Source organism: Callorhinus ursinus, unplaced genomic scaffold (genome assembly GCF_003265705.2).
Source record: "Callorhinus ursinus isolate GAN/ISIS: 27379988/994484 unplaced genomic scaffold, GSC_fseal_2.0 scaffold41, whole genome shotgun sequence".
Lineage (NCBI taxonomy): Eukaryota > Metazoa > Chordata > Mammalia > Carnivora > Otariidae > Callorhinus > Callorhinus ursinus.
Window position 1 is genome coordinate 237196 of NW_027397103.1, and position 23104 is coordinate 260299.

Genomic DNA, 23104 nt, shown 5'->3' on the forward strand with positions numbered 1-23104 from the left:
TCAGGGTATTAGAGCTACAGCACTAGAACAAAACAACCTTCTTTATGATTCGTGGGTACACAGAGCAGCACAGATCACATAGAGATAGCTTCTTTTAAGATTTTATTTATTTGAGAGTGTGAGCAAGAGAAGCAGACTCCCCAGTGAGCAGGGAGCCTGACACAGGGCTCAATCTCAGGACCCTGGGATCGTGACCTGAGCTGAAGGCAGATGCTTAACCAACTGAGCCACCCAGGTGCCCCGAGATAGACTTTTCAAACCAATTAAAGCACAAAATAGATCAGACACCTGTCATATCAATAAATGTAAATGGGCTAAAACATTCAAAAATTTTTAAAAAGCCATTCAGATTGTCTCACCAAGCTTAATCCAGCTCTATGGTATATGAGTCACATCTAAACCGAGTAATTTAGAAAGGTTGAAATGAAAAGATTGGTAAAGTTTCAAGGAAAATGTGAATCAAAAAAGCAGAGGTTACCATCACATTAAGTATGGCCAAGAAAGATGCAATTCACTACAAAGATTTGCAGTGTTACTATCTCTGTGTTAAATGACATTGCACCACCATGCCTAAGGCCTGGTGTAAGGCCACAGCTGTAGATGCTGCCAGAAGAGACAGACTGGGAACAGGGGAGTAGTACGTGCCTCATTCATTTCTCCATCCATGACAGGTAAGCAAGGATGTAGAAGACATAACTAACACCATTAATGGGGGAGACATAATTTGTATACCCCACACTCTGAATCCCCAAAATAACCACACTTCTTTCCAAGTCCCATTTGAAAAGTCACAAAACTCACAAAACCTGATTACACCACAAAGAAAAATTTAAGTCCAAAAAAGTAGAAATCACAGACAACATTCTCTGATCATAATGCATTGTAACTCGAGAGAATGAATTACAAAAGCACCTACTACCTGAATGGATAGGTGGAATTCAAACGAGCCTTAGGTCAAAGAAGAAATCAAAACCAAATCATGAGAGATTTAAAAAATGATAAAAATACCTTCTATTGGAACCTATAGGATACAACTAAAGCAGTGCTTGGAGATTTCATGGCCTTAATATTTTTTTCTTTTCTTGTTTATCAGTATGAAGAAATTAAGCCTCTAACTCAAATTTTTTAAGAAACAAGGAAAGTACAAAGAAGATTTAAATACAAATAAAAACAAAAATTAATAAATTAGAAGCCGGAAAAGGGTAATTACTAATAAATCTCAAAGATGGATCTTTGGGAAGGGGAGGTTGGTAACCTCTTAGCTAACTAACTATCCTACTAATCAAGAAAAATGGGGAATGGGGTTGGGGAGGGAAGCACAAAATATACAAGAAATAAGGATGAAATAGTCATTTAAAAACGGTAAATTAATTTGTTCAACCTCATGCAAGTAAATTTGACAGCTGGATAGAATGAATACTTTTCTAGACAGACATAATTTACCAAACTCATTCAAGGAGCAGAATAATTATAACATCAATTATTACAGAAGAATCAAAGCGCTCCCACCCCAAAGAAAGGCACTGGCCCAGACTATTTCATGGAGGATCAACTAATCTTTAAAGAACAGATAATCCATTTCTACTTAAACTATCACAAAGCATAGAGAAAGGAGGGAAGCCTCCATTTTCTTTATGAGGCAAGCATAACACTGATCGTGAAACCCAACAAAAATTGTTCCAAAAAACTGAAAACTAATCTCACAGATGAAATTGCAGCAAAACCCCTAAGTAGACAAGCCAATCCAACACTATATTGAAATAGTCACCATGACCAACTGGGATTCAACCAGGAATGCAAGGATAGTTTGATGTAAAGGGATCTTCTATCTTTACTCCTATTACATGATTAAAGGAAAAAAACATTGTCTTCATAGACACTGAAAAGGCTTTTGGTAAGCTTCAACTTCCATTCTTAATTTTTTAAAATTCTTAATAAAACAGGAATACTTGGACACTTATTTAACCTGATAAAACATCTGCCCCTGAAACCAGCATTTTGCATGATGGGGACATCCTAAAAGCTTCTCATTAAAGTCAGGAATGAAGCAAGAGTGTCCATTATCACCATTATTTCTCATTGTTCCAAGGATCACAGCCAACACTATTAAGTAAGACAAAGAAATTAAGGTATAAAACTTCCAAAGTAGGAGGTAAGGTTATCATTTGCACATGATAAAATAGAGTAACTGGAAAATCCAAGAAACCAAATTGAAAAACCATTACAAACAATAAAAGAATTCAGTAAGGGCAGGACTTAATAGCCTTTATATAAATAACCTCCATTTCAGGAAGAAAAGACTAGCCAAAAAAAAAAAAGGGATAACTACCCAGAATTAAACTTTTAAAATATGCAAGATCTAGATGAAGCAAATATTAAAACATTCCCAGAGACACAGAAAAGTCTGAACAAACTGATGGTCCTGGAGGGCATCAACATAAAAAATAGTTTCTCCCTGAATTATAAATTTCATGCAATCCCAGAAAAAACAGGATTTTTGTTCTTACCCAGATGAGTTGATTCTATAGTTCAGGCAGAAAAATAGCCAATTTCCACTTCTAGGAATTTAGGGTGGGGGCCTAACAAGGAACAACAAGCACCACCAAATATTAAAAGGGGTTATGTGCATGATACAATGCAAATGAACCTTGAAAACACGATGCTAAGTGAAAGAAGCAAGTTGCAAAAGACCACATGCTATAGGGTTCCCTTCTTAGGAAAGTCCAGAATAGGGTATAGGGTTTCTTCTTGCGGTGATAAGAATGTTCTAAAGATGACTGGGGTGACGGATGCAAAATTCTGTAATTATACTAAAAAACCTTAATTGTACACTTCACATGGGTGGGTTTTATGGTATATGAATTCTATTTCAATAAAGTTGTTAAAATTTTTAATGTATTATAACTCCGTAACAATTAAAACAGCATTGCCCTAATGACTTGCATATGCTTGAATCCATACCTTACACTTTATACCATGTATTTAAAAAATTAAACCATAAAAAAACTAGAAGCAAGCCTGGGGAACTTTAAAAAAAATAATCTCAGCATGAGGAAGGACATTCTAAGTATGACACAAAATCCAAAGGCCCTAAAAGTAAATACAGATTTCACTTCACAAAGACATGGCAGAATCAAAGACAAATGATAAATTGGGGAAACCATATGCAATTCAGATGACAGAGGTCTAATTCCGCAATATACAAAGAGTTCCTATAATTCAATAAGGACAAAAAGCCACCCAATTGAAAAAACGGACCAAGGAGATGAATAAGTTCAAAGATAAAACAAATGGTTCCAACATGAAAAGACAGTCATCCTCATTCATGTTAAACTTAAAACTACACTGTGATCCTACTTTCACTGATGAGGTGAACCAGCCTAGAAGACTGATACCATGCTGTGATGGTGACAGTGTGGGCAAACAGGCTGTCTCACCCAGAGTCATCTCAAGATGTTCCTCAGACTACATCTATCAAAATTACAAAGGCATAGACCTTTGACCCAGTATTTCCCTTTCTAGAAGTTTATCTTGTAGATTTAGTCACCCTTGGTGACACACACTTGGTTGCGTATTGTCACACTGCTTGTAAAGACAACAGGTTGGGTCCAGTGTATACAGAGGACTGGTCAAATAAATTACAGCTCCCCCTTGTTATGGAAAACTAAGTGGCCAAAGAAGGAAGAAGCTCTTTAGATGCTGACCTATAGGATGTATGGCTAAGTGAAAAAGGGAGGTGCATGATGATGTCCCAAGGTGTGCTGGGTCATGCAGAGAACCATCTGGAAGGACACACAGGACAACACGGGCTGCCTGTGAGAAGGGGAGGAGGCAGCTATACAACAGGAATGAGATGGAGACTTCAATCTGTATACCCCTTCATTCCTTTTGTATCCTGGACCACATGAATGTACTACCTGTCTAAAGATAAACACCAGGGGCGCCTGGGTGGCTCAGTCGGTTAAGTGTCTGCCTTCGGTTCAGGTCATGAACCCAGGGTCCTGGGATCTACTCCCGCATCGGGCTCTCTGCTCAGCAGTGAGTCTGTTTCTCCCCCTCTCTCTGCCCCTCCACCTGCTTATGCTCGCTCTCTCTCTCTCAAATAAAATCTAAAAAAAAAAAAAAATTATAAACACTTATTAAAAGAAAAAGCGTAACAGTGTAAGCGCAATGATGAAGGGCAACCAATCTTGTGCTATAGGACAGCACCAACAGGGAGATAGCTGTCCCCCTACCCTTTTACTTACAAAGAGAGCAAGTGCACGCACATGAGCGGGGGGGGATGAAGCTTAAGCAGACTCCACCATGCCCAGCGTGGAGCCGACATGGAGCTTGATCTCACAATCCTGAGATCATAACCCGGAGATCATGACCTGAGCTGAAATCAAGAGTTGGACGCTTACCTGGCTGAGCCACCCAGGTGTGCCCCAATAGCTGTCCCCTTTGAAGAGACAATAATAGTTCATTTCTAACTGAGAGCTGCAGTTTAAGAACCCAGGCCTATGTTACCAGATCCTCTGATTTTTTTTTTTCCAAGAGACATTATAAATCCAGATTATTATGCAAATCTCCCTGTTTTCAAATGTTTCCAAATACTTCAAATTACAAAAAAGACCCTATGGTGGCTAAAAAAAAATCAGATCAGAGGGTTTGGTATTCCTGTCCTAGATGGTCAAGGAAGACAGACCCCTGGAGATCACCAAGTCCAGCTCCCTAATTTGACACACTGAAAAAGCAAGGCCCAGAGAGGGGAAAGACATGCCCAAGATCACACAGCAAATCGGGCCCCGAGCTGGGATATCACTGAGGACTATGTGCTTCCACATAGTCCTCTTTGCCACCAGTGCCAGAAAATCATGGTGAGTGAGACAGACATCGTGCATCGTGGGGTCCCAGGCAGAGGGTTGGGGTCAGAGGGGACTCCTGGGAAGGAGGTCACACTCCATGGGAGTCAACCAAAGGGGGTGGGTGCCGTTGTGGGGGAGGGGGTATAGCACAGCAAAGGCCTAGACCACGGAGAGCTCTGGGCAGGGCCGTGGTGGGTGGATGTTCTGGGGTTCCGGTGGCATTCCCTGCTGGGATCTGCCCCCACAAAGGCCTGAGGTGGGAAAAGCTGGGTGTGAACTCAGTGGGCAGAGGGAGGGGACAGAGACGGGGGCTGGAGAGGCATGCGCAGGGGGAGGGTGTGCACTCACACTTTCGGAGCTCCAGGCTCTTGCTCGGGCAGGCCAGGTGTTGGCCCGGTGGGTTCTGGGTCCTCTGGAGACAGGCCAGCATGGCGGAGCTGGGGGCCCGCGGTGGGGCGCACGGAGCAGCAGGGTCCCTGTGAGGAGGGAGATGAGGTACTTGTCACTTGGGCTGCTCCGTGCCCGCCTCCCACTTCCCCCGGCTACTTCCAGCAGCCTCCCCACTACCCAGCAGAACACTGGAGACTCTCAAAGCAGATACTCCTCCCTTATCTGACAGATGAGGACACTGAGGCCTAGAGACACCAAAGGAAAGAAAGGAAAAGAACCCAGATCTCGAGTGGTAGATTTCCACCACGCCGGGGCCAGAACTGACCGGTCCCACATGCCCTGGCCCTGCTCACTGTGTGGGTCATCTCCTCCAAGGGGCTGCGCCGATGCCCCCAGGCCTGGTTAGATCCTCACCCCCTACGGGTTTCCTCAGCAGGTTGCCCTTCCAGCCAGGCGTGGCCTGTGGCTCTCCTGTCACTGCTCTTCAGTTTGAGCTGAGTGGGTCTGTCCCTGCTCTTCAGTTTTGAGCTCATGGAGAGCAAAGACGCCATGTGGTCACCTTTGGAAGGTACACGGGGGTGGGGGTGGGGCGCCCAGGAACCGCCAGTAGGCGTATGGGTGTTCCAGTGTACTGAAGTGTTGTTCTGGAGCATGCTCACAGCACCCCTACAAGGAGACGTCCAGGACGGCATCCCTGGCAGAACGCGGTCCCCAACCCTGACCAGTGCTGAGCCTAAGCACTGAGCCCAGGTCCCAAGGGCCACCAGGGTTCCCAGAACGCAGAGCCCCTTGTGGGGCAAGGTGAACATGGGGCAAGGTGAACACAGGCCAGCTGGGGCCTGCCCTGGAGGCCATGAAGGGAGGGCGGGGATTTCTCTGCAGGGCTCCTCCCTTCCTCTCTTCCAGGTAAGGAGCCAGAACCAGCAGCCAGACAGCCCTGGTGCCCACCCAACCCGACCCGAACCCAGCCCCACAAGTGTCCTGAGCAGCCAAGCTGGGCCAGCTCAATCCTCCTGCCAGTTCTTAAAAAAAAAGGAAGAAAGACGGGGTGGGGGGTGTTTAAGGGGGAAGAAAGGGGAGTTATTTAATACTAAACAGGTGTCTGGAGCCCTTAAATTCTGCTGCTTTCTTCTAATAATGAAGTATTCATGAGGAAAAGCCTTTTTTCACTACTTTCTTAAGATACTAATTTCACAACAAGCTCCTTGTTACGGCGCAATTATTCCAATCTTGAATTTCCCCGAGACGGTTGCAGCCTCCTGTCTGTCCTGGCCTCTCGGTAAATGAAAGACAATCACGTAACCACCTTTCATTATGCTCTATTTTACTTTCAGCAAAGGTACCCTGAAAGAAATGATTTACTCTGAAAGGGACTTTTATTCAGTTTCAAAACCAATTTTCTCCTATTACTGTCTCAAAAAAAAGGGGGGGATGGGGAAGGGGAGTTGGTTCTCACCCCCCACCCCCACCCCCCAATCGCCAGCCTTAATGCAGCCACGATGCAGTCAGAGCTGCGCTATCCACTTCCCGGCTTTGATTTCTGGTAATTTTAAAATATGCCATTACAATCAGACAGAAATTACACAGTTTAAAAAGGGAATGAAGTGGGGTTTATTGCAGGGATGAAAGCCCCTGACAGTGGGAAGGAGGCATCACTCCTGGGGGACAGGGGACCCAGGCCCTTTAGGACAGAGCTGCACACACACTGTCCCGCTCGGACACCTGGGGACACGCGGGCAGGACGCCGTCCACGCGCACTACGTACATCTCCCGAGATGGGCACGCCGCCGCCCACCCATACCCACAGCGCCGCGCCCCGCCGCGCCCCCTGGCGCCCTCGCGTGCACATGCAGGCTGTCCACGGTCACGCGCAATTGCATGCGCGCCTGCAAGGTAAGGGGCCGGCTGCGCAGCCTCTCCCCCCGACACGCCTGCCCGGCCCCGCGTCCACCTCTCACCGCTCTGACACAGGGTGTGGGGGACAGAGGGGAGAGCCCGAGAAAGCCGGCCAGCCGCAGGTGAACGTCCTCTCCACCCGCAGATGGGAAAACCCAAGCCAGGGAGAGCTAGCACCCCGCCCAGGGCCACCCAGCAGGCAGTGGCTAGCAGTGGCTAGATGAGCCTGCCCCCTCACCAGCGGGTAGCCCCCAGGGCTGGGCTGGAAACTACATACCCCTGCCCCAATGCCCAATGTGTGACCCCAAGGGAGCCTCTGATCCCTCCCAGGTCATTATCCAACAGCGTCCTGACCATGCCCAGCACCCCCACCCCCCACCCCTGCAGGTCCTCCTCACTTCTTGTCTTTCACTTGGGTGCCAGGGGCCCAAGAAGCCTAGCCCCTGTCCAGGTCCTCCCCTGCAACTCCCCATGGGCCGCACATGCCAGCATGCTTTGCCGCTTAAAGAGGCAGGCTGGGGACTGTAATTGTTGGGGGTGAAGGGCAGGCTGCCTAATCTGGGGCCTCTCTGGACCTCAGCAGCTGCCCTCTCAGTGGGGCTCTGGTTTTCAGAGTGCTCCGATGGTGGATGCCTAAGCAGTTCTGGGAGCCGAGAGGTCACCAGCTCAGGGAGCGACAGAAGATTCCCCCAGAAGAGACAGGATCCATGTCCAGGCCTCAGCTCAGTACAACAGCCTGCATCATTTCATCACTGGCTTCTGGACTCCCCACAGCCCAAGAGACCATCTTCACTTGAAGGGGAGGGGTTTTTCTCTCTGTGCCTCTAATCCCAATTCACTGTTCATTTCCTCAGGAACCCTGTGCCCTGCTGCTGGGGCAGGTGGGGGGTCAGTGTGGGAGGGGACAGGAGCCAGCCTAGCACGGTGATGAGTGGGTGTTACCACCAGTTCCCGCATCATCCCAACCATCTACAACAGGACAGAGTCCGTCCCCCCTCCAACCCCAGAACAGAGCCCAGCTTTCTTTGCCTATCCCGGCCAGCCCTCCCAGCCCTCCCTCCAACCAGCTGCCCCACACCCCCAAACCTTTGCCCATGCTGGTCCCTCTGCCCACAGCACCGCCACCCCAGTCCATTTTAACCCAGACTCTGGCTCAGCTGTCCTTCCTCTGGGCACCCCCCACACAGTCTTAATCACACCAAGTGGTAACTGCCAATTTTCATGTCTGTCTCTTCTCCATTGGACTGTGAGTTTCTCAGGAGCAAGGACCATGTCTTATTTGTCTCTTTCTCCTGGTGCCTGGCAAAGAGTAATCATTTAATAAATAGTGCTGAATGACTGGCTGAATCAATGAATCACTTATTGTCAGACGAAGTGACCAAGGCCCAGAGAAGCCAAGCATCCTGGGAAACGTCACACAGCAAGCTGGGGACAGGAATGGGGCAGGCGCCTAAAACGCTCATGTTCTTCCCGTAACCCCACCCTGCCCCCTCTCTGCTTGGCATCATCCCATCTGCAGAAAGCCAGCTCCTCTGAGGCCCCACCCTGACTCATGACTCCCCCAGCCGGGGACCATCCGGAACGCTGCTCACTTTGAAACCCTATCTGCAAATCAGGCTGTTTATAAGCCCAAGGTCTTTTGTGACTTTAATAAAAAAAAAGGGGGTGGGGGGAGGGAGGCAGAAAATGTCGCAAGCCTCAATGATTAGAATGCTTTGGCATCATTCCTGACGTGGGGGCTGATAAGACGTCTTATCTCAGAGGCACCCCTAGGAAAAGGTCCCCTCCACCAGATAACACCCCCAGCTGTCGATATGCCCTTTCATGGCTGAGGATTTAGATAAAAGAAATGTGACAGGGGAGGGGAAAGAAAGGAAGGAACTTTCCAAGTCCGAGGAAGAATTGAGTCTGTGCTGCTTGCCTCGGCAGAACAATGCATAGGAGAAGGATGTCTAAAGGCTGTCTTTATTTTTATTAAAAGAACAGGGAATTGGGGCCTTTGGCCCTGCCTGCCTTTTGTCATCTCTCCCTGCCTGTCTGGCTGCAGGGGGCCTTGGGAAGCCCCCAGCCAGTGGGAGGGGTTGCTTACAATAACCATGCACACATTAGTACTAATAATAGCGCTGCCCATTTATCGAATGTTCCTTCTGTGCTGCGTCCCACGTGCATCCTGTCCGTTATACCTCACTGCTGCTTCCTAGCAGCCTCTGCGGTGGATTCTGTTTTTATCCCCATTTCACAGATTAGGAAATGGCCCCAGAGAGGGGAAGTAATCTGCACAAGGTCACACAGCTTTTAGGTGTCCCCCCAACCAGAGACTGCACCCTCAGCCTCACACGTGTGCGGCCGCCACCCAGGCTCCATCGTGGTGGTGGTGGGGTGCCCTCAGCCCCCAGCTCCTGGGCAGCTGGGCAGGAAGGAGCCGAGGCAAAGGCCTGCTTCTCCCCAGTGCCCAAATCCACTCTGATTCTACTCCAGCAGGGGCTGGGATCACAGGGAAGGAGGTGAGGAGGGGAAGGAGGAGGAGTGGCTCCCAGGAGACCACTTACCCATCCCATAAACATTCGCGGAGGACAGCGTGTGCGGCCTGCGCTGGGCAGAACAATACTGAGAGGACTAAACCGCAGACCCTGCCTCTGGGAGAACCCTTCTGAGGTGGCTGTCATTTACCCACCCATTCACTCGCTCATTCATTCATTCAGGCAGCAAATACTCCCTGAGCAACCTTTGAGGGCTAGCCCCGTGCCATATGCACTGTACAAAAACCAGTAAGAATGTCCTGTCCATCCTTGGGGCCTGCTTCTCCCTCTCCCTGCCACTCCTCCTGCTTGTGCTCTCTGTCAAATACAAATAAAATCTTAAAAAAAAAAAAAAAAAGTCCTGCCAATGTTCTCTTGAACATCCAGTAAGCACTGACTTCCCACTCCCAAATCCAACCCAATGAAAATGAACTTTCCTGGGGCGCCTGGGTGGCTCAGTCAGTTAAGCATCTGCCCTGGGCTCAGGTCATGATCCCGGGGTCCTGGGATCGAGTCCCATGGTGGCTTCCTGCTCAGTGGGGAGTCTGCTTCTCCCTCTGCCCCTCCCCCCACTCATGGGCTCTTTCTCTCTCTCTCTCAAAAAATAAATAAAATCTTAAAAAAAAAATGCACTTTCCTGGCTTCTCCCCTCCCCAGATGCTATTTCCCGAAAGTGGCAGGGGGGCAGAACTTTCCCTCATGCATCCTGCAGGTCTGCAGTCTGCCCCTTGCCAGGCCGGGCTGGCCCGAGAGCAGGGCAGAGTATGAGGACATGCTTGGGCTCCACACAAGGGCGAGGCTGTGACCTCATGAAGGCCACGGCTATGCCACTTCCAGCCCTTGCCCTTCCCCGCTCCTGGAGCTGCCTACTCTGGCCTCGCTGGCTCTACCCAAGGCCAAAGACTAGCTGGGGCTTGGAGGGGAAGGTCATGCCAGGCCCTTCCCAGTGTCCAATGGGAGTTGGACTTCACAGAGGAGAGCCAGCCCTGGATGCCTCCGGGGGGGGGGGGTCACCAGCCCACACCAGGGCTCTGACTGGCTCAGTGACCTGGAGGAAGTCACAGTCCCTCCCTCTTTTCCTCACTGAATCTTGATGGGAAACAGCCCAGTGGATTTCATAGGAGGGACTTCCAGCTTGGACAGGAGGGAATGTTTTACGATTTGGTTTTCAAACAATCCAGTGCACTAACTGTGTGCAAGGCAACAGGCTAGGTCCTCTGTTGGCACACAGAGGGGGTTCTCGATGCGGTCTGTGCTTGAGGGATTTAGAAGGTTGAGTTGGGATGAGATGGGGAGCTGGGAACATCCAGCAATTCACATAAAGTGCTGGAGTGGACTGTTGGGACCCTGCTCTTCCTCAGGGCCCCACAACCTTCATGGGGGAGGGGGCAGGGCCTGCCAACTGTTCTCACCCGGATCCCTACGGCTGGACAGGAAGCCTTGTTCTCCTCTCCTCTGTCCTGGCCACGGAGCCTGAGCACAAGTGCCAGGAACAATGTGAAGTGGTGATGGGAGGCCCAGGGCCTGGGACAGCTGGAGTCAGATCCCGGGTCTGTGGCCCTGAGTCACTTTTCTGTGACGGTCCCCAGCACCACAAGCCAGGCCAGCACGAAGCCTCAGAAAGCTCAGTCCTCCCTAAACAGCGAGGGACAGGAAATCGCCTGCCCCCCGCCAGGATGGCGGGCCAGAGGGACCCTTGCCCAGCAGTACCTTCGCGAGTCTGGGTGCACAGGCCCTCCCCCACAATAGGAGGCTCCGCCGCCGTCTCTTTCTTCCTCTTCCCTGTCTCTCTCCTTCTCCCTTACTCCGTCTGCCCCCCTGGCCTGCTGTCTCCCTTCTTTTTCCCCCGCTGTCCCTCATTCTTGTTCCCCTCCTGACCCCCCTCTCCCCTACTCCTTCCCTCTCTCTGCCTCTCGCCACCCCCCTCCCCCCCACCCTGTCTCTCTGCAAGGCAGCCAGAGTAGAAGCCCACCCCAACCCCCTCCTGCCGCTCCCTCCCCCATCCCTGTTCTGAGCCTGAGGCCTTCCAGGGGACCCTGTTAATAATTAAATGTTAATCTAAAAAGCAATTTGAGCTGCGGCTAGGCAGATCTGGTTAGAGATTACATTAGCATGGAGGAGGCGAGGGTAATTTTCTTTAACCCCTCTCCTGATCTCTCAAGCCCGGGAATCTTCAAGTCACACCGCCACTGCTGATTAAACTGGCGCGGGGCTGGGCTGTGGATAAGGGGTCTGTGAAAAGTGATTATTTCCCCACTGCCATTTGGGCCGCAGCACCAGAAGGGGATTTTCACTCTCTTATTTTTTTAAAGGCTGGGGTGGAGGGGCATTGCCCCCTTCAACAGGAGGCCTCATCCACTGCCAGGATCATTATGCCGTCCATCCCCATCCCCACAGGGCCAGAGGTCTCTCTAAAATGCAAATCTGGCCACAAAGCATACCTGGCTCCCTCTGTTCCCAAGAGGCGGAGGCCAACCCCGGGCCTGGGAGACAGCAACTCTCCATTCAGTCTGGGCCCAGCCCTGGGCCGGGCACTGGAGCCAGATGTGCCGGTCGTTCTGGGCCACCGGGAGAGACCAAAAAGTGAACCAATAATCACGAAGGCCAGAGGGCAGGCAGCCGCAGCTGGAGCCCTGAGGTGGGCGCGAGCTTCTCACTGCCACACGTGCAGGTCTTGGCCTGGGGAATCCCTTCTGCTTGCACCCTTCCTGAGTCTCTACCTGTCCCCATGAAATTCTACTTGACTTTCACCTGAAGCCCAGGTTCCTCAAGGGCTTCTCAGAGACGCGTTTGATAAATGGTCGGTCAGTAATCAAATTAACGGGGCTCCTCATGTGGCTCTCTCTGATCCTTCCTCCTTGGGTCCACGGTGCTGTGACCAGTGACCATGCACAGTGGGCCCCCAGGAAACCATCTCCTGAAGGAAGGATGGGCCAGAAGCACCAGGCTGGCATCAGTGACTGACAGGGACAGAGGGCGGAGGTTTGGGGCGGGCAGCTCGCATGAGCCTTCAGCACCACGGCCAGCTCCCAGTGCACTCACCCCGGAGACAGGGGCCAGGCAGAGCTTGGGAGCCTGGTGACGTCAGTCGCCATGGGAACTAATCTTGCTGTTATCTGCCCTGGGCAGCACTCCAACCTCTGGAGACATGACAAATTAAGCACCTACTGTGTGTGAGAGGCTGAAGCAGTGACAGACCCTGACGGAGGGGATGGGGCGCCAGAGGAGCAATTACAAGGAAGGAGACAAGTGGTAGCCATGGTGGGGACAGCCTACCTAGCTTGGCGGTCTCACGATGAAAGGACAGCCCCGCTGCCTTCATAAGGAGGATTAACAATATCGTTCCAGTCTTTGGATCCTGATGTCTGAGCTTTGTCCCTTAACTCTGATGCGTGGGGCACATTCCTCTGAGACTCAGTTTCCTCCTCTTAAAAAAAGGGGTTAATTCCACAGATTGTACAAGGGGTTATACCACGGATTCTACAAATAAGGTGCCAGGGTTGTCATCACAGTACCTGCCCAAGTGGTAGCTATTATTAGTATCGTCAATGATTACCATCAGCAGGGAGGCAGGGATCGTGCTATCCCATCTAGGGCTTCCTGAAGATGGGGGGAGAAGGGGTCCGAAGCACAGGACTGCACGCACAAGCCTAGAAAGACTTGAAAAAAATTGGGGAGTATGAAGAACTTGAAGCAGCTCCAGGAGGGAGAAGAAACCCTCTGGATGAGTAAGAGCACCCCATCTGTGTTGAGGCCAGGCAGGGTCACCAGGGCAGAGGGAATAGGGGCAGGGAGCCCAAGCTCAAGGCGGCAAGATCCACTTGCTGAGGACAAGTGCTGGTTCAGGGCAGGGAGGGGCTGAGAGAAGGTGCTGGGTGGATGGAGGGCTCACAGGAGGGCTTGAAAACCACTCTCTCTCGTGATAGCAGCCTATCAGAAGCCCAGGTGGGATGGGCTGAGGGGAGGGCTGGTTTGGGCCCTCTCCCAGAACCAAGGGTCACCCAGGAGCACCTAGGGAGTGAATGGGGGCAGGGCTCATTCTCACAAAAATGAGCCTTCGGGAAGCCCTAGATGGGGGAGCAAAGCCACCCAATCTCAGACCCCCCCTATCCAGCTTCCACTCCCTGAGAGTCAGATCCCAAGGTAGGGAGTGAGTGGGGGGGGGGTGGCATGACTGTATAAGTCACTTGTTCTTCCCCTAGTTCTGGCCTGGCCTTAAGTGACAGCCAACTCTCCATTGTCACCTTCCAGCCAAGGGGTGAAGCCGCGGGCATCAATATAACTGGTATCATCAGCAGGAAGGCCCCAACCCAGTATTTTTGTTGGAGGTCATGGAACCTTCGTGAAGGAGCAACATACAAGTGGAGACCAAAACGATACTGGGTATTACCAGATGACTCTGGGGATAATGGGTCCAGAAGGGGGAACACCATGCAAAGGCTGAAGGTAAGACCCATCGTGGAGGTGGGCGCTCCCACCCATTCTCTCACCTATCCCCCTGCACACCCCCAGGCCCTTGCACCCTACAATTCAGGGTTAACTCAGTGACGGAGAAGGAGAAAATCTAATAATCAGAGCAATAATAGGAGCTGGCTTTTATTTTTAGTGTTCCCACGGGCTCAGCACTTTACAGACATCACCTCATTTAACCCACCCCACAACCCAGAGAAAGAGGATTACTATGGTCTGTGTACCCGTGACGAAACAGAAGAGGCCGGGGGCGGGGGCTGTCCAGGGCCACAGGGCAGGCAGTTAGTTGGTGCAGGGGGGCAGGGAAGCCCAGCAGAAGAGGTGGGCCTGTGCCAGACTTAGACCCCAAGGGGAGAGAGAAAGGGAAGAAAACTGGGCCCAGGGCAGGAAGGCCAGGCTTAGGAGACCAGGAGACAGAAGCCCAGGTGGGGGGATGGGCTAAGGGGAGGGCTGGTCTTGACTCTGAGCCAGGAGCCAAGGATCAACAGATGCTTCAGAGGATCAGGCTAGAACAGAAATGAGTAGGGCCTTCGGGATAGGGGGCAGGGGAAACGACAGAGCACTCTGGCCCAACACCACCATCAACATATTTATATAGATGCTAACCCCCAGAGCCAAGCCCCACTTGTGTGTGGGCCAGGTGTCCTTTGCTGTGAGCTGGGCTGGAGGCACAGTGTCTCTAAGCCCCCATCATCTGTCCACAGGGCACTATGATCCTAGCACTTGGGATGCTGGGGCCAGACCACGTGGGTTCAAACCCCAGCTCCACCCCAGGCTGGCAGTGGGACTGTGTTTATCTCTAGGGAGTTTGATTCTTCTTTGTGTTTCTATTTCTAATTTTTCTACAGTGATTGTCCATCCCTTCTTTCTGTGTGTGTGTGTGTTTTAAGTTACTTTTTGGAAAGGGATTTCAACCACTGACCACCTGGAGGTGAGGAGCTGGACATATTGTAAATTCTTGGCTGAGACAGGGAGCGGCTGCTCAGGGAGGAGACAGTGAGTGGCCAGGGAAGATGGGGGTGGGTGGAGGAAGAGGCAGGAGCACCAGAAGGCCCAGAGGCTTTGAAATTCAGGAGCAAAGGGAAGCAAGTCTGGTCCAGCCAGCCCTCTAGCAGGTCCTTCCTGCAACTCTGCCACGACAGACCCCTGTTCTGACCATGTGCCTCATCACGTCCCAACGTCCCAGGGCCCCTGCATGCTATTCTCCACCCCACAGGGCCAGGCTGGGCTTCCATGTGGAACTCACTTCCTTCTCCACTCAAAACTCCCCTGCTGGCTTCCCTGGCATTTCTAACAACATCCTCTAAGGCTATGTGTGAACCCCGTCTCCACTCCCTGCCCACACTGTCCCTCTCCCCTTGCTTACCCTCGTCTTCCAACAGGTCAACCTTGGTCTCATCCCAGGACCTTGGCACTTACAGTTTTGTCTCCATCTAAACACTCTGCCCCAGGGCTCTCCAGTAGAAATATAATGTAATTACAAATTTTCTAGTATCCACAAGGGAAATTATGTCTTTTTGTTTGTTTTTAAAAATTTTAAGTAATCTCCGCACCCAGCGTGGGCCTCGAACTCACAAGCCTGAGATCAAGAGACGCACACTCTCCCAACTGAGCCAGTCAGGCGCCCTGGAAGATGTTTACTAACGTATTTTATTTAATCTAATATATCCAAAATAGTATCGCTTCAACATGTAATCAATATTTAAAAATGACTCACGAGATATTTTCCTTTTTTCCACACTAAGTCTTTGAAAGTGGGGGTTGATTTTACATTTACAGGACTTCTCAGTTCAGACGGGGTGGCGCTCTCCATGTCAGCTCTAACCCCTCATTCGCACCTCAACTCAAACATCACCTCCTCCAAGAGGTCCTCCTTGACTGCTCCAGCCACTAACCCATCAGGGCTGTAGATCCTTCAGTGTCATTACCACTCTGAAATGACCTTGTTGATGAATTGTTTAGCATCTGTCTTTTCTACCAGAGCACAGACTCTGCTGTGTTTGCACACTGGGGCACACAGGTGCCCAGGGTGGGCAGGTGGTAGGGGATGGGGGTGGGGCCCCACGGCCCTTGTCCATGCACCTCATTCCAAATTCTACTTTCGGTGAGGAGAGGCGGAGGCCTGCGTGTGTGTGGGGTGGGGGTTTGCTGAAAGGGGGAGGATGTACACACACACACACACACACACACACACACACACACACACACACAAAGACCCCCACCCCCTCCCCCTGCTTCTGAAGAGCGGGCCTAGAAGATGGGCCTCCTTTCAAAATCAGCCCGGCGCGGAAAAACAGCTGTGACAGCACAAAGCCGAGATTGAATCAGCGACGGGCCCGATTGCCTGGTGACGGTTACAAATGATCTGATGTGGAAGAGACAGGATCAGATGTGTGCAGAACAACGGCTGCTCCGAGCCCCCCCCCCCCCATGCCAGACAACGGGCTGCCGGGCGGGAGGGCGGGCAGGTGGTGCCCAGAAGCCCAGGCCGGAATGCGTCCATCGGTGCAGGGGCCCAGGACAGGCTTAGCGCAGAATGGGCCCTTCCTCTGGGCCAGGCCTGGCCTTGTCCACACACCTGCTCACACAAGCCCCACCTGACCAGGACGGTCACTTCCGCAAGGCGAAATGAGACACTCCCCAAATGCCCAACACCTAGGAAGAAAGTCCTCAGCATGAGACCAAGTGCTGAGCGCTGGGCAGCTGGGTGACTGCTGAATTTTTCTTCATCGGACTTGGTTCCAAATACTGAAAGATGCATTTCACTTTTGCAATGGGGGAGGCAAAAGGACATTCTCCCCACTTCTTACACTCCAGCAGTACCCAGCTTCTGCCTCAGAAGGGTGGGCAGGTGTCCCCTGCCATACATAGCTCCATGACAGCCACAGGACCAGCTCTTCCCCTGCCCCCAAGAGGCGGGGTGGGGGATGAACCTCCGTGTGCGATTCCCAGGCTCTCAACCACTTAGTACTCAATGTCAACTCTCTCCACTACCCTGTGCGACAAGACTGGGTCCGGGGAGACCGGGGCTTGCCCAGAGGTGCACAGCAGGGAGGTGGCAGAGCCTGGGGCCTCACAGACCCAACTCTAGGCTCTTTCTACACCAAGGCCAGGAACACAGGAGATGCTCAGTACATCCCATTGAACAGAGGGACGCCCTGAGCCTTTCCTTGTCGACCACCGTTTGCATGGCCCAGGGTTCACGGCTCTCCTCTCTGGACACCTGCCCTGGCCCCTGGGGTCTTTTCCTCATTTCACCGCACAGCACACCTACCTCTTCAGTCCTATCAACCTCTTCACACATCTGGAACACAGGGGACCCTGGAGAACCAAGTGGGTGCTCGACAACACAGGTGGGTGAGTGGGACGTGGGCTGGGTGGCAATGGGAGCCCCACCCTTAGGGGTGTCATGGAGCCTCCAGGGCTGGGAAGCTTCTGGAAGGGGGGAGGGGGAGGGCTCCTTCCTCAAGCGGTCTGGGCAGGGGGCTGCTTCACCCAGCCTCGGGCCCATCCTGAGAAGAGCGGGCATAGCCACGCCTCCCATTCTCCAGGGGCAAGCAAAGGCTCAGAGAGGCTCAGGGTTTGTCCAAGGCCACCTGGTGGGGTCTGGACGTGAAGCCAGGTCCACTGCACTCTGAAGCCCATTGCAGAGCCATGCCAAGGGAAGCCTGGGATTCCAAGTGGGCGCCCAGTGTCTCACGGGCCACTCCAGCAATGGGCACTGGGTCACCTCCCCTGGACGCCATCCTGGCCCTGAGTAGTGGGCATGACAGCAGGCCGAGAGGCTGATTCCAAAGGGGCCACCCTGAGTACCATGAAGTTAGCCTTCTACCACCACCACCTGGATGGCGTCCTACTGGGCCTCACCCTCCAGACCTGCAAGGTGCTGCCTGCTTTAGCCCGACCAGCAGTATCCAGGAAGGCTAAGGCACAAACCTAGAAACCCAGCCCTGCCACTTCTAGCAGGATTCTCTTGAGGAAGTCACCAGGTCCCTTGCGGGGGGCCTCAGTTTCTCCGTGTGAAAAATGGGGCTAGAAATAGCACCTCTGTCACCTGGCCATGGTGAGGACTAAGCTGGATGATGTGTACATGGGATGCCATCACTTCCTCGGTGGTGCCCTTCTAGCTCCTTGAAATCCCACACTCACGGGGGGCCCACTGTGCTGGCAACGTCCACCCTCAACTTTCACCGTCAAGGGCCAGAGATGACAGCTGGTGGCTTCAAGAGGTGAAGGGATTTGTCCATGGCCATGCAGAGCAGGGCGAGGGGACAAGCCCCACACAGGGCATGGCTCCCTTCACAAAACCTTGCCTGAGCATCACCTGTGGTGCTGGGCTGTGGGGACCCAGAGAATGAGAACAGCAGGGATGATGAGGCACAAGCCCAGTAACCCCAACCCTGGTCAGATGGAGCTTCAAGGGAGTCCAGGGAAGAAGGGTCATTCCCAGGAGGAAGGGGGAGCATCTTAGCCCCCTGACTGTGTGCTTGGGAACCGCATGGAGCACAGAGGCACACAATGGATGTGCTTACTGAGTCTGATGCGCCAGGCCTTCTAGGGCTCACTGAACTATAAGGAGGTGTGTGTGTGTGTGTGTGTGTGTGTGTGTGTGTATTCTGATGGAGGAACCCCACCCCATGGGCAGACGCCAGAGGCAGTACTTTGCAGTCATTCACCCACTGAATCCTCCTAATCTCCCTGAGGTAGAGACTATTATTATCCCAATCTTCCAGGAGGGGAAACTGAGGCACAGAGAGAGGTGAAGCCACTTGCCCAAAGCCATCCAGTAAGGGACTGGTGAACAGGGATTTGAACCCATATCCATTTGGCTCGGCGATCACGCCCACCACGCCCACAGCCCCTCCGTCTAAGAGAACACGGGGTGGGGGCAGTGGTCTTGAAGGCCAGCCTGAGGTCTTGGCACATCATCCGCAGACCAGAGGGAGCCACAGAGGAGGTGGGGTGGTTATGGCGAGGCCTCTGGAGCTGGCCTCTCTGGACTTAAACCCCAGCTCTTCCACTCACTGGCTGTGCAGGCTTGGGTAGGTCAACTAACCTCTCTGGGCTTATTTCCCCATCTGAAGGAAGGGACACAGGACAATGAGGTTGAATTTTGGCACAGAGTGAATTTCACGTGTTTATTAAATTGGAAAAAAAGAAAAACAAAAAAGAAAAAGAAAAAAACCCGAAGGCTGGCGGACTGAGACAGTGCCTCGCCAGGTTTGGGGACAATCTGGTCACTGGGCCTGGGGCACATTTTGGCTCAGGGCAGTGGGCACAGACTGGCACGGCCCAGCCCAGCCTTGCCAGGGGGTGTCAGGTCTGGGGAGGGGGTGGCGGCGGCGGCGGCTCAGGGCCTGCTGGGACGCGCACCGGCATGTGCGCACGCAAACGCACGGCTGTGTCTGTTGCTGCAGCAGCTTCTATGCAAACATGTTAATTTGTTTTCATTTTGTGTTTTTTTTCCCTCGCAGGATAATTGGGTGAGTTTGAAGTCTTGGCGAGGCTGCTGATTATAGCTATTTGGGTGGTGCCCTCGCGGGGCTCTGGGCCCTGCCTCCTGCCTCTGGCAGTGAAGGCGGCATCTGGGGGTGTCTCGAGGGGTGCATGGAGTTGCTGCCGGGTTCTGGGGGCCCTTGCCAGCTGGGGACGGAGAAGGCGCGACATCCTGGGACCCACCTCATGCTCTCTGCCCAGAAAACACCGTATCCCTGAAGGGTGCAAAATCCCACCCACAAACATCTTCCCTTTGCCCTGTTTGCTGCAGTTAAAAAAAAAAAAAAATTGTGCTATGGTTGCCAATATGAACAAGGAAAGAAAAACGAAAATTTCACCCCAAATTCTGTCTGGTTGGTCTCGAAAACAAACTAAAACTGGCAGCTAGCTCTGGAGCCTCTGAGCCCGCACTCCCTCGAGGCTGGGCGGCAGCTGCTTTGTTCATCACATCACCTGGTCGGCCCCCCTGGGCACCTGAGTTTTCCACCCTGGAGAAGTGCATGGGTTTTGGGGTTGCATGATCTGAGGCTCAGACCAAGGTTCTGCCCTCAGAAGCTGTGTGGCTTCAGCCAGTATCTGCCTTCCCCAGGCTCTTCTCCCATCCGCAAAACCCCTGCCTTGCCTTGGCCTTGGCAGGATTGAAATAAGATGGCGTGGAGATTTCAGGAGCAGAGTCGGGGCGCAGAAGGGTTGGCGCCCTCCTGGAGAGGAGGGTCTGCTGGGGGTGGGAGCTTCCTGCTCCCCAGGTGTCCTGCACTGGACCCCATCCTGGGACGGGCAGCCTTGTCTCTGATCTGTTTCGTATACCTTTCTTCTGTTGGGCAGGGACCCGGGGTCTGAGGCCAGGGCTGTGTCTCTATCTCGGACTGACAGCCTACTACGCACCATGCTGCGGCAGAAGAGCTGGGAGAGGTGAAAAGGCTTGGGGCTCTGGTGGCAGGAGGCAAGGTGCGGGACCCAGGGAGGGGGGACTCCAAGCCCCACCGGGATAGAAGACAACTAGGGGAGAGTCGAGCTGGACTTACTCTGCAGAGAAGGGAGGCATGTGTGTGCTGGGGGCTGGGGTGTGTGTGGGTTGGAAGGGGGACAATGAAGGCAGTCGCCGTGGAAGCCTCGGGCTGACAAAGGCACAGAGGAGGGAATGGCCTGGTGGGTGTGAGCTGGGGTCCCAGGTTGCTACGATATGCCATGGGAAGCCAAGTGGCCTTTGGGGCTGCCTGTCGGTGTTCTGGGCCTCCCACAGCACAGAGGGGACTTGGTCAGTGTCTACAGTGGACAGCTGCCCAATGGGCTGGGTGGAGGTCAGGAAGAGACGAAGGGCCGGGCCTTGTGGGAAAGTACCTTCTCTGTGTTCCCAGGACCCTTGACAAGTCGCTTCAGTTATCCGAGCCTCGGTCTGCCTTTCTGTAAAGTGGGGCTGCAGCAGGGACCCCCATGAGACATTCCCTGCCATGTGTTTCTGCTCCTAAGACTGACCCCTGTCCCCTGTACACTGCCTCAGCCTGTCCTCCTACCTCTCCCAGGAGGGGGTAGGGATGCCAGAGGGCCCAGGCCACGTTCTTGCAGCCTGAGCATGTACAGGCTCTAAGCTCAGCCCTTTACCCGTGTCCTGGCGCATCTCCCAGCGCTCCCAGTGGTGGATTCTATTCCATTCCCATTTTTAAGCTTAGGAGACGGAGACTCAGAGAAAGTTTAGCGGGAAGGGCGGCCGTCAACAAGGTTCTGTCCTCGATCCCCACTAAGGTGACAGCTGCTAGCGCGGAGCCTGGCCAGGATGGAGGGACAGAATGGATGCCTGGTGCCTGCCCAGGGAACAAAGGCAGCCGGCAGCCTTCCCGAAGCCACCTAGGCAATGGAGACGGGCACCTCAAGTCGCAGCCCTGGGTCTCGGGACCAGCAGGGCACAAAGGGCAACTCCATGGAAAGAAAAGGTGTTGGAGTGTGCCAAATACTGGCCCCGTGAGCAGCTGCGAGTATGGCGAGTCCCCTGTCCTCTCTGAGCCTCTGTCTTCATCTGTGAAGGGACTACTGCCCTTTCCCTGCAGGGTTGCTGGAGTGTCTGGCCCGGTGCTGGCACACAGTAGGCCTACAGCCAACCAGGGTAATGACCGCCCTTGGCCCCTCCAGCAGCCAGAGGTCCCAGAAGACAAGAGCAGGCAAATAATGGTGGAAGGTGGCGGCAGGGGAGATGACAGGCTCCCCCGGCCAGTCCCCTGGGGGTGGTGGCAGCTCTCTGTGGAGGGCTCGGGCCTCCCCGGTCATACAGGGTGGCAGTGGCAGCATCCCCTCCCCCACTGAGCCCCACACAAAGGGCCTCTATTCCCTGCTCCGACCATTTATTCCCGGCCGGCTGGCCACACCGCCCTCTCCCCACTCTGGGGCGGCCCTGCCTGGCCCGAGCCTACCCGAACCTACACAAAGGCTGGTGTGTCCCCGCCAAGCCAGCCTGGCCTTAGAAGACCCCATCTGCAGAGAGCTAGAGAGCTCAAAAGGGTCCTGGGGCAGGTTCATAGTGTGTGGCAAGGCCTCACGTCCAGGCCACGATGGTGGGGGGAGGGTGGCTAGGAAGGCTGATGAACTTGAACGTGGTCCAGCAGCCCGTAGCTGTGTAACCACAGGTCGGTTTGGACCTGTTTTCTCATCTGTACAATGGGGACAATGCCCAACTTTTGGGGTTCCTGAGAGCTCAGTTAGGGGATGCAGGGCCTAACACACAGTCAGCACCTCAGGGCCAGATTAGAGGCAACCGGGAGAGCCCTACCCTGGAAGCCTGGTGGGCCCAACCCCCTGGGGAGGGAGGGGGCACAGCACCCCCTGTAGACCCCTCCATCTAGCAAAATCCACATATGCTGGTGCTGACCCTCTCGGGCCAGGGTGTGCCCCCTCCTGCCTGAGCCCCTCTGCAGGGGGTGAATGACAACAGTTACTATTTATGAAAACACCCACTGTGTGCTAGGACTTTCAGATCCATCATCTTCTTTCAGCCGCACTGCCATACTGAGAGGGTGCAGCTGGTTGGCATGATGGCGACAGGCTCCAGAGCCCGGTGAGCCAGGTGCAAATCCCAGCACCACTTTCGGCAGCAAGACTCCGCCCACCCCCTGGGGGCAAGGGCAGCTGACCCTCAGAGGGCCCGAGCAACAACCCAATGGGAACAAGACGCTCAATGCCGTCAGCCCAGGGCGCAGCCCCAGTAAGCCTAAACTCCTCACCACCGAACTATTAGTCCTAACTCACAGGTGGGGAAACTGAGGCCCAGCTGGCAAGCCACACGTGCCTGGTGTGCAGGAGGAGGGCGAGAAACCCGACGGATCATTCCAAGAGCGGGACTCAGGGTTCGAGGCCGAGTCTGGTGGACTCTGACTCCCCCTTTTCTGCCTGAGGATGCTGCAAACATATTTTGGCAGTTTTTTCTTGTCTGACAGGTGTCCTCGGCTCGGTGGGCCGTGCAGCTGGCGGAGGGTGGGAAGGGAGACCCAAGCCTGG

At 53.2% G+C, this 23104-nt stretch overlaps 1 protein-coding gene across 1 annotated transcript in view; it reads right to left on the reverse strand.

Moving 5' to 3' along the window:
- FAM222A (family with sequence similarity 222 member A) overlaps positions 1-23104 on the reverse strand; it is a 55342-nt gene that overhangs the window by 19831 nt on the left and 12407 nt on the right. The window contains exon 2 of the mRNA XM_025889366.2: positions 5196-5323. Within this exon, the coding sequence (XP_025745151.1) occupies positions 5196-5277 (82 nt within the window). The 5' untranslated portion in view covers positions 5278-5323. The remainder of the gene's footprint in view (positions 1-5195; positions 5324-23104) is intronic.